General features: G+C 43.5%; 1 protein-coding gene across 3 annotated transcripts in view; it reads right to left on the bottom strand.

The window, feature by feature from the left end:
- Positions 1 to 12,055, bottom strand: part of nonC (serine/threonine-protein kinase Smg1) — a 172,389-nt gene that overhangs the window by 147,215 nt on the left and 13,119 nt on the right. For all 3 annotated transcript variants that reach the window (XM_084603825.1, XM_084603826.1, XM_084603827.1), the window contains exons 2-4: positions 6,268 to 6,499; positions 1,905 to 1,986; positions 1,134 to 1,175 (exon numbers count right to left, since the gene is read on the bottom strand). In XM_084603825.1, coding sequence (XP_084459951.1) covers positions 1,134 to 1,175; positions 1,905 to 1,986; positions 6,268 to 6,499 — 356 coding nt within the window. The remainder of the gene's footprint in view (positions 1 to 1,133; positions 1,176 to 1,904; positions 1,987 to 6,267; positions 6,500 to 12,055) is intronic.

The raw sequence follows: 12,055 nt of genomic DNA, 5'->3' as shown, positions 1-12,055 counted from the left end.
TGCTAGGTGAATAAGAAAAAACTGCACCACATACAAAACTGAGGTTCTCTTTCAAAATCAGTTTGAAAATCTAAGATTCCTCAATGCTGCCCTGTCCTAAATGCCATGCACGGTGAAAGACGGCGCTTGCTTACGTAGTTAGCTGCTAGACATAGCAGCAAGCATGTCAGAGCAAAGAAAAGAGGATTTTCATGTCTCTACCGTGCACTCCACTGTACACAACTAAGCAAATCGATGTGATTCCGTTAGCAGGCCCCATTTTGAGACACTTCTATATCTAGTGCACTGTTTTCAGTGGCTGGTGCTTGGATAGATGAAAAACATAGAGCCTTAAAATTTTACATCATAAGTGCATTAAAACCAGGATAGCTGCATTCTACAAACACACCTTAAAGTACACTTTAAAGATTACGAATGCCAAATGTGGTCTTGATGTGACAATAAGAACGTGCTTTATAAATTTAATTCCTTGAAGCTCATCGAGTTCTAAGGCCAATGGATTTTCCCTTAAAGTGGTAAACGAACACGATGCTTAATATGATGCGAACCCTTCAAGCTCCCAGAAAAGAGCGCACCATCCGGGGCTTTTCTGGCAAAAAAAATGCCCCCTCCATGGCTTATCTTCTCATAAGTCGAGTCAATTAAGCACAACAAAATCGGTTATTAACCTAACACTAGTTTATTCGAAGTCCTGGAACACTCACTGAATCAACAATCTGGTGCTTCAGGCTTCATAAGTTAAGAGTCTGGCATCAACAAACAAGACACATCAAGGTGGAGGAAAAAAAAAAATGACGGTCAATTTAGCGTCGTTAAGCAAAATGCAAACGAGGTGGTCTAGCACTCTGGTTTTCACTTTGGTTTTAGTTTCAGGTCACACGTTATCTTAAGCACAGAGTAGCTCGCTGCCAGATTAGATGAAGCGCCCCTTATAAAGCCCACTTTATTTAAGCTGTATAAACGTGGCCTAGGGGCAAAGTATCTGTTTGGCACTTTTAAAGAAGTCCAAGTGGGCAGCCTCTGCCAATTTCACGGCTTCAGACAGACAGACACTAGAAATCGGAGAATGGATTATTGGGTGCTAGAGCAATAAAGCTGAATTCACCACAGCCAGGAAAAAATGCACCACTGACCGGCAAAGCTTCGGCTGCAACTTGGGGATTTCCTTTCAGCACCTGCAACACAACAAAGGGAAATCCGAGACCACTTGAGCCAACTGGCAAGACAGAAAAGAAAAATGAAAATTCAAGCACAAAAAAAATAATAATAATAATATTTCCCGTGCTGCTACTCACTGGCCCATTGAAAACCCAGGAAAGATTTCAAAAGATTTCAATCGGTCAGCATGACAGCATAATAAGAGCCTTCATTACGCTGACACCAGTCAGCAGATAACTAGCTGCGTGACACCCAGAGTGGTTGCAAGAGGCCTTATCACACCACTGTAAACCCTAGAAGCCTGATAAAAAAAGGTACCCCAATGCATAGGGCCACAAGCAGCTTAGAGAGGGAGGCAAGGATGGTCCCACACAGTGAGACAAAGACATGGTACATCTGTGCTCTAGAAGAGACACTAGAAACAAACTCACTCTAACATTCCTTTTAAAAATATTTATTTTCACAGTCTGTATTAAGATCCTTGAGCAGTTCCTCTCACGGAAAACCAAACATTTACTTCTGCAGAGCTTGTGAACCTACTGGGCAATGGAATGAATGCTTCCCACTGTTTTATTCCTGGTGATTCTGGTTGGCAAAACTACGGCACCTTCACTGTCAATATTCACGACGTCTAGTGAAGAAAAAAAAAAAAGCCCAAAAGCAACTCGCTGTAACCACCTAGTAAAAATCCACCCACAAAACAGCTAAAATGCTACGAAAAAACTCCTTTCAAAGAGCTCGCTCACCTCCAGGAGAGCCTTCACGAGGCAGATGCGAGACTCGTCTGGGATGCTCGTGTCGTACAAGTTCAGCACCCAGTCTACAAACCTGAACGCAAAAAGAAACAGTGTCCGGCACATTTACTACACGTGTATGCAAATCAAGGCTGCAGAAACACTGCTTCAACGAGCAGTCCACACGGAAGTCCATTCCAGTCCACTTTCAAGAGCACCCGCCACTCGCATCGTTCAAGTTGCACCCACATTAGATTGAAAAGTGGGTTGGCAAACAGGGGCTTGCATGAGTGGCAGGTACAGCAAATGCCATTACGACCAATATTTACTCTGAAAACTAGGTATTGCAGACGCCCACCTAGTCCTGATAAATGTATGTATGTACATACTACACTTAACCCAACTTATCCCAGCCACACTTATAACGAATATTTACTTACTGATCAAAGGTTGAAACTACCATTAGAACATGTAGTATTAGGTATACGGTACTGCATCTCAATTTTCAAATGGTTTAAAGGAACTTGTAGATGGGCTAGATGGTTTTCAGCTTCAGACGACATTCTTAGCGCAGAAAAACACACACACACACACGAGAGAAAAAGAAGGAAGTGCCTGTCCCGTGTCCTTCCTTTTCTCTCGTGTGCTGTTTTTCTGCGCTAAGAATGCCGTCTGATGCATCTCAAATATAACACACAACCATGGGCACACCACTCATTTACAATGAATGAAGAAGCACCATACACTTGCCATTGTGTTGTGTCAGCAACCTAGTAACAGCAGCAACATGTTGCTGTATTTGGAGGTTACTGGACTGCTGCAATACCACGAGGGTGACTTATATGTGAGTTCCGCATAGACACGCACTAGGGTAGCTTTGTCACTGATTCCTTACGTCTCTGTTCAAGAGTGAAGACAAGTTTTACTAAACTTTACTAACACCTGCCACCAGTAGTGCTGTTGACTGTTTTGCAACTGACAGAAAGAAATTAGAATACAAATGGCAGAAACAAACTTTAGATGTGTGATCACCAAGCCCCAAACAGTCAAAAGCTGCCTGCCACAAGCTCCAACAAAGCTGCCCGCCTCAGCTACATGAAAAACCAAGCTAGTGGAAGGTGACTGCTGGTGACTTGGGAAGTGAACATACATACTTTACATCATGCCAGAAGTAAAACCATTGCCACAATTTTCCTATCACTGAAGTGTTGGCAGCGTGATTCTGTAATCTATAATCTGCGTCCTGAAGCTGAGAAAAAAAAAACATTTAGGGATTACTTTTTTTTTTAAGGAATAAAAGTTGTTCTCGGTGTGGGGAACTTTGCAGTAATTTTCATTCATCGCTCTGGTGATTCGACATTCACTTTTAATTTGGACATTTTCACTGGTTCTGTGAAGTTTAATCTGACGAAGCTTTTCCGTACTGCACTTCTCGGTCAACACTTACTTTTTAGAATTCAATTGCCAGCTGTCACAAAAAAAAAAAAAGAAAAAGAAAGACCGTCAGACTCCGGGGCCCTCAGCACTGTTTCAGGCAGCTGTGTTAAAACATTTGCAGCACACGCTCGCAGCTGCAGCCATGTCACTGACCTGGCAGGTAACCGCTCTCATTCACAACAGTCTGGCGACGCGAAAGTCGTGTGGTTGTGACAAAGACTGTTTGCAGAATATCACCGGTAAAATAGAAAGGAGCCATTTTTTGCTTATGCATATTCCTGGTGTGAAACATCTGAAGACGTATTCACACTAGACTATTTCTCCTGGAACAAAAGGAAGCAGCTGGAAGTAGCAAGCACCATACAAAAACTTGGCCCCATTAACCCTTTCGCTGTCGGGCATTTCTGGCCGTGACGCACCCCCAGGGTCGGCTTGGTTTCAGGGAACGAGTATATCAGGGAACAAGCATAGCGATTTATTTTCGGCTATGATTGCTATACAAATAAAATAGTCAATGGAATATGCACATTTCAGTGTTCTGCAGGGGTGGTTAATTAGCATCATCATCATTACAGCATGATTATAAATTAGATAAATGAGGATAACATAAGAAAAAAACTGCTCGATAATTCATGAGAGTCTGATTCCGAGCTCGGCTGGTATTTATAATCAAAATAGCCATCGCTGCAGTCCGCAGTCGAAGGTCCTGCGCGGTCAGCCATCCGAAAGTAACCGCACGCACGGAGGGCGCACTTTCGGTGGCCCGCACAACAAAGAGAAATGGCACGTTGTGAAATCAAGATGATAGAGAGAGATAGAAAGAGGCTAAAACAACCTCTTTTGCTGCTGCTAGCCACAAGCAAGGACGCAGCAAGAGAGAGCGAAAGCAGTGATCGAGTGATGTGTCGACCTATTGGAGAGGCAATGGCGCGAGCCCCTGAACATGACACATTGTAGCAAACACGCCAAAAAACCTGCAAACCTACGCAGGATGGCAGAACCCTTGAACTTGTAACCGCACATACGCACCGTGGAACATGCGCGCCGAATGATCATTTAGCGCGATAGAGTAGCACGCGCGGAGCGACCGTGCCCCTAAGCAAAGAAAGGGGCGGGAGTGGGCGTGGTCGCTCTATATTCTTCAGTACATACATACCAACACAATGCGGGGCGGAAATATGAACTAGTAGAAAGATTTGACAGATGGCGCAGCCTGTCCAAGCGCGCCAGCTTCGCGCTCAGGTGCGGAATTTTGAGCGCACGATAGAGAACGTACCGGTGCGTCGGTGACACTGTGGGGGGAAGCGCGAAAACGTACCAGTACGTTCGTGACAGCGAAAGGGTTAATGTAAATAAGGCCGCCACTTCAATGACAGAGCTGGTGATAGAGGCATGTTTGTACAATATGCCTGCTATACGCTTTGCAGATAGTTGGTAAACTAAATCACGATCATAACAGCCGCTTAGACAGGGTTAAAAAAAAAAGCAATTTTACACGTGTACAATCCTTTGCCCACAAATAGTTGCCTAAAGTTTCTTGCTGAGAGGTTTGTGGCATTTGTACATGATGCCCGTTTTAAAACATCAGTGGAAAAACGCCTCCACTTCTTTTATTTCTGACTTGAACTAAACCTAAAATTTTGTGCACAGTTTTAAAAGCCTAGAAACAAACTTTTACCTAGTGCCAAAAACTTTTGTTACAATTTAACTGCAATTGAATATGACCATATTTTATCAAACTTTAAGGTAACTAGCTGTTCCGGTTGATTAATGTCCATTTCGTGGCGTGCAGAAAAGGTCATGCACGTATCTCAATGCTCGTGTATTCGATGACAGCTTTTGGAATTGTGAGTAGAAATTGATGCAGGCTGACTGTGCGCACCATGGCATGTGCTTTGACAGCAACATAATGACAGGCAGTATCACTCCCATAAACAAGCTTCCATAGTGTGTCACATTATCAGACTACGCATTCTGCGGCAATATGAAGGAAAAAATAACTGCGCAAGGATTTTAAGCAACATTTTTCACATGCCAAAACTCTGGGGCTTACCAGGCGGTCTAATTTTGACCAACTCAAACTCTGGCTTAGGGCACAACATAACTTAGTAAAATACAAACACTGTGGTGGCAGAGTGGTTAAGGCGCACGGCCATTTGGAGCAGAAGTACCCAACGGTGAAAAGCAAAACGTACTGCGCCCCTGAATCCCTTTCTCTCTTTCTTCTTCCACTCAAACCTTCCTCAATTCCCTTACGATCAGGTTCAAGAGTCAACTGTGAAGAGCGACAGATACTGCGCCTTTCCTCTCTAAACATACTTGACACTTTCATGGAAGTGCGAACACCAACACTAATGAAAAAAGCAACCAAAGGAAGAACAACAGGTGCCCCACCAGCGTTCATTTTTTTTTTTTCGTTGCCGCTGTTCTCACAAATTTCCGGAGTCACCTCAGCCAACAGGGTGTCCTTAATTAATGAGCAAGAAAACTGTGGTGCATAACACTTTTTTTTTTTTCATGTTTCATTCCACCTTAATCAAAATATGGCTGAATGTAAAATCACAACGCAGCAACAAGAAACAGCCAACATAAAGGCCATCATGATGGGTGTACAAGCGCAAGCTCCATGATGGCACAAGAAGAGATGTTTGGCTTGGTTTATAGGATTTAACGTCCTAAAGCGACTTGGACTATGAGAGACACCGCGCAGTGGAGGGCTCCAGAAATTTGGACCACAGGGGTTCTTTAAAGTACACCTACATTGCATAGCACATGAACGCCTTGCTTTTGTCCTCCATCAAAAAGTGGCAGCCACAGCCAGTATTTGATCCCACATCTTGAGGACAGCAGTTGAGCGCCATAACCACTACACCACCACAGCCGGGGCACAGTAAAATACAGCGTCAGTCCAGAGGACAGTGTGATGTGCGTTACTCACTCCTTGGCCCGCTCCCCCAGCAGGCTGCCGTAAGTGGTGAGGAAGGCGGTGAGCTCGGTGCGTGCATCGTGGGGTAGTCGGGTGCGCTTCAGAGTCTCCTCAAGTACTCGGCGCAGGTAGCCCTGGTGCTTGGCTACCCAGGGCGCGGTCAGCCGGTCACGAGCCTCCCGCAGGGCCCACGCGGGGGCCTCCCCGTACACGTGGCCCAGGGCGCCCCACAGGTCGTCCTCCCCTGGGGACACAAATGACAGCACCAATGAAAAGTCAAATGACAGATTTTACTTGCACAAAAGATGAAGAGTCTAAAAAGTGCTAGCCCTAAGCTAAGCTGCTTCTCACAGGCCTGTGCTAATGAAGGTTAGCAGTTATACTGGTAGATAAAAAAAAAAGAAAGATAACAGCACAGCGGGACAATGAAAACTTCTATTACATGCCGCATTTCTATGCACATTTCAACAGGTGCATATCGAAAAGTAAATGTTTAGCAAGAACTGCATGGACAGAGTTTAAAAGCGGGGAAAATGAAAGGTTTACCGAAAAGGACACTGCTGTTTCAAGGGATGTGGCAAAGAGCCACGGATTAAAAGGTCAAGCGAAACATGTCTCCCCGAACACAACACTGTCACTAACTGAATAACTTAAGTTCTTACGAAAAAGGGTACCGCTAAATGTTTTCACTGTGTTACAGTCCTGCAAGTGTAACAAACGTAAATCAAGAGCTGTCATTCGAGTGACTTGGCAACCATTTCCTGTTGGAGACGATTAACTTTCTTCGACACAAGTACTGTTTGCAGTCATGTTATCAAAGAATGAAATAAGCTGCCTGACAAAATCTTTCCACTTTCTTGGCGAGACCACCCTTAGAGATTCTTGCTTTTAAAGCTGCTTGCCACCAGTATGTGTTTTCATAATAATTAGTGTGCCTAATTGCATTTGCCCCTCTATACTTTCTTTTGATATGCGACAGATTCCATGCATGCCATTTGCCATCCATTTGGGCCTTTAAAGAATTTTTTTTTTTTTTCAAGATTAACATATTCTGATAAAACTTTTTCTGTATATTTTCCGCACCTTCCTGATCTTTTCTACCATGTCTGGAAACCATGCAGCAATTCGTCCCTGTGCAAACTGATTTCAAATTCTGACGTTTGTCTGGGTTCGGCCGATTTCTGCAGGTAGCACTGCATTTGCAGCATCATTAACATTATTCTCAGATTAGCGCCCACTCCCCACGTAAAGGACAACTGTTGAGGATTGAATTGGTCGTCTTGGGCATTTCATGAACTGAGCTGTTATTTCCATTCGCTATTTAGGATATTCAATGTGCAAATCAGCAGTTTTCCGATAGTGTGTAACGTCATCACATAAGCAAAAGCATCAATACTGGCCACGAAGAGAGTTTCAGTGTGTTGCTCTCGTTCGTTTAAAACAGTTCTACCTGGTATTTAAGCAAAAAATGATTTCTTCTAACATAGACAGGGGACTCCAAGGAATGTGTTGCGAACATCAATTGAAAACGTTGAAAAATCTCCTCGCAGCCGTCTTTAAGAGACGTATTAAATGGCAAATTACGCTGAAGATGACAGCGGTCAGGAAGGAAGCATATAAAATTCTTGGCCCTACATTCAAATGCACTATGCAACATGTGATGCAACGTCCACAAATACATAAAGTTAATACAACAGAGACTAGAGCGCAAGCGGCACTGACACTAACATGTAGACCCTCTCCACTCCTTGGCTAATCATGTTCGCAGCCGCGGTGGCACTTTGTGCATGGTAGCCTGTATCTTCCAGGCGACTTATTTTGCCAGATATAGCGCAAAATTACTGTGTACCAACCTGGCAACATTGGCAAAACGGGGACTACAAAGGTCGCGTCCTTCGCAAATCGCAGTATGTAGAACGGTGCTGCAGTGCAATTCAATACTGCTAGTCAAATATTTCCTAGTTCGTTTGACAAGTTTAAGTGACTGTGTGAAGGTTGGTCAAAGTGGTGGCAAACACTGATGACTGAGACGTGAAAGCCTGTACAAATACAGCCGGTAAAAAAATGAAGGTGGGGTGATAAGCTCGTTCAATTAAAAAAAACAAACAGCAAAACCCTTTTGGCAACCTGTTTTGCATATCATGGTGTCATTGTGCTGAAACTCCGTGCCTAAGACAACGGCAGATCACATGGCATGGATCAAGCTGCTGCGCGCTGCGTGTTTACTACACCTACTAAGCAAACCAACTGATGGGATGTCATGTGAAAGTGGACGGTTGTGTTGATTATGTTATTTAACTTTCAAGTAATAGTAAGGCTGCTCTCGCATGGCCTACTGACTATCTACAAGCGTCGGATTCTCTGGCAGTTTCGGGTGTCCACTCGAACGGGCCACTAAACTGAAGATGGCTCAGAGAATCGAGTTTCTCGCACACGATCTACCGGATCTACCGAAGCGCACACATGAAATCTATCAACCACAGTCTGCACAGAAAATGACTAGCACAGTACATGCTGCATGTAGTAAAACACTGTATGCACAGCGGACGAAACAATGAACTATCGCGAGTACACCTTTATCAGCTTTTATACCACTCATATTTTACAACTGTAGTAAAAAAAATGGAATGCTAAATTTTTTTTTTTGTTTTTAATGAGTCTTTTGTGAAGTAAAAATAATTATGAAGTGAAGTAAAAACAATTAGCCAATTTTATTAGCAAAAACTAACTAATGAGTACAGGCAACCATGGGAGTACCATGATGGCGCTACACGAATGTAGCACAACCTCCTCGCCATGCTTTACCCCCCTGCACAAATATGAACATCAACCTTATGATGATCCTTTTAAATCATGGAAAGGAAATTAAAAGAAAGCAGCAAGACCTGCCACACAATGCTAGCAGACACAATATGGCATCAGCACAGCAAGAAAATAAACTATTGCGTTTTACGTATCCTTGTTGAAATGCCAATCCGAACAAGAACCCCATGCCAAGAGGCACATTTATGATATTAAGTGCTAAATCCATTGATTCTTATGCTACGCTACTCTGCCATTCACTTCATTATTGTAGCAACCCTTTCTTTCTGATAAGGATATCGTGAAATCGACTGGCAGGAAGATCTTGAAATATAACTGTTAACACAGCCAGGAAAGCGCTTAGGAACCAAATTTTACCGAAAGCAATCATTTCACTTGAGGTGCCCTCGGTGTCTGTTTATCAAAAAAGGATTCACGAGGCCTAATGTGCTGCATATTCCAGTTACTCTATTCAACTGCTTTCTTATGGTTATCACTATTACGATACTTTGTAGCACAGGAATAAGTGGTCCACTGCCTACAGAAAGTAAGAGAAGGAATAAGTGAGTGTGTTCCAAAAAAGACATCACATTTCGATTCCTTGTGTTTGTTACACCCCTAGTCACAGCCGTAACTGTCTGTGGAGTTAGAATAACAGCCAAGCAGCATACTAGTTAAGCCATGACATTGCCTGGGATGTCAGAAAGGTCCAAAGCATACCAAAGTGGAGCATGGGATTTATGTGCTCACATTTTATTCCATTTCATTTCATCACATTAGCTGGAGTCATGCAGGACACAGATCACCATGCACAAACACATGCACTGTGTGGGAGCTGTTAGTCCAAGAAAAAGCAAGTAAAGCAGATTCCAAAATGCAGCTGGATGTTATAAGAGCTTCATATGAACCCCTTCAAGCGTGGTAAATTTGGGGATCATAAAATTCAAGGGGTGCACTTAAGTCTCCTAACGTGCAGTAATGCATATTGTTAGCTGGCTTGACATGAGGTTTCTGGATAGCACCGTTGGCTATGACTTGGATTAGGGCTATGAAAAACATCACAAGTCATTATGCATTATCATTAAGGTTTTATAGCTAATTAATCATGACTGGACTCAGGATTGGCTTTACATTATTGCACGTCATTATGCATTGTCATTAAGGCATTATAGCCAATTAATCATACTGGATTTGGTATTAGCTTGTTATGCAGATTCTGGATTGAATTCTTGGCCATGGCTTGGATTCAGGCTATGACTAATGCGACTAGTCATTATGCAATGTCATTAAGTCATTACAATGCCAAGTAAGCATGACTGGATTCAGTATTTTGTCTTTTTTGGCTAGCTATGTGGATTGTGTTGGATTGGCTTTGGATCTGTCTTTTGATCACACTATCCGTGGACACCCACTTTCTGTGCATACCACTGATGAGCCAGGAACTTCAGTAATTTATGCGCTCAGGCCCTTGTGACAATGCAATCCTTTCCCCGAATTCACATCCAAAAATGCACAGAAATGATTCACAAGTGCTGCAATCAGTGTAGATTGGACTTATATTGTTATCAGAGGCCTGCTAACCAAAATCGCTTGAAATTGAAGGCAATTCATCCCACAAGCTATGTGGTGGCGGCTTGGACCCGTTTCGTGCCAGTGAACATGTGTTCACCACCTCCATCTGTGACGAAAACAATTCACTCCACTCCACTTCAACTCAAAAACAAAAAGCTGCTCATGAAATCCAATACCACTGGAAACTTGCACCTCTTGAATAGACCCTTTTCACAAATGTCAAGTCTGTTTCACCTCTATGCGGCATTGCCTACTAAAGGCAGAACAGCATTTTTGAAAACCTTATATTAGGCCAATATTCATGTGATTTACACCGTAGAACATGTTCGCGCAGTTCCCCTGGCAGCACTACATATATCGGTAGACCAATAACATGCAATTTTAGTACTATATCCCTGTTTTTCTGGCGGTCAGTAATGCCATGTTTGGGGCGATAGGGAATGTGGGAAAGGCTCTTAACGATTTATGCAAGAGGTCTATTGAAGAGCCTGTGTCATAGTAGGAGTTTAAAGAGGCTTCAACATTTTTCCTTACATTCACCAAAGAATGTTTTCAAACAATACCGCAGCTTAGAATGTACTCCTGAGGAAAACGAAATTACTATTTTCAGGGATGGATGCAGGCTCGAGCATTTTGGAGCAGCTTTGGGAGCAGTAATAAAGCCATTTTGGAGTATTTGAATTATGTTTTGGAGTGAGTTTCTAAGGTCAAATATCTTTGATAACTGCAGTTCTCTCTGAAATACAAAATCTTCAATCTGATTCCTTTTTATGCCAGCTCAAAGCCTTTACAACTTCGCACTCGAAGACAAGCAGCCAAAGTATGTAAAGGTATATAATATTGCCACCTGACGGTTCGAGGTAGCGCTTGAAAGACGAAGAAGTTGGATCGCGCGCTTCGGCTAGCTAGACTGTGGACTCTTGAGCTTGTGTCTCTTCTGTTACCGTTTCCCGGGAACCTGTCTTGGCTGTGTGTATCTGCCCCTGTTGCAGATTCCCATAAATCCCTGTCTTCGTGACAGTTTTTGGTGGAGGTGCTGGGTAACTGTTCTCTCAATGTTGCACACCCCTCCGCGAACCAACGACACCGAGCTTTTGCCGGTGGACACACCAGTTCATCGCGTCAGCCGGAGGAACCTGGGCCTTCCTCCCGAACACGGGCCCTTGGAGTCCACTTCAACAACGAGCCTCCGGCCAGCCACGCAAAGCACTACGTCGGTCATGCAAAGTACTCCTGTTTACTTTCAAAACCCTCGAGTGCCGAAATCGTTCCATGGCACTGCGCATGAAGACGTTGAGGACTGGCTAACTCAGTTCGAACGAGTCGCATCCTTTAATCAGTGGGATGACAACTTAAAGCTACGGAACGCCATTTTCTGCCTAGAAGACCATGCTTTGACATGGTATGAGAACCAAGAAGGCACATT

This window comes from Amblyomma maculatum, chromosome 5 (assembly GCF_055883805.1).
Source record: "Amblyomma maculatum isolate TAMU_Amacu chromosome 5, ASM5588380v1, whole genome shotgun sequence".
NCBI classification, from domain to species: domain Eukaryota; kingdom Metazoa; phylum Arthropoda; class Arachnida; order Ixodida; family Ixodidae; genus Amblyomma; species Amblyomma maculatum.
This window is presented reverse-complemented; position numbering and strand designations above follow the sequence as displayed.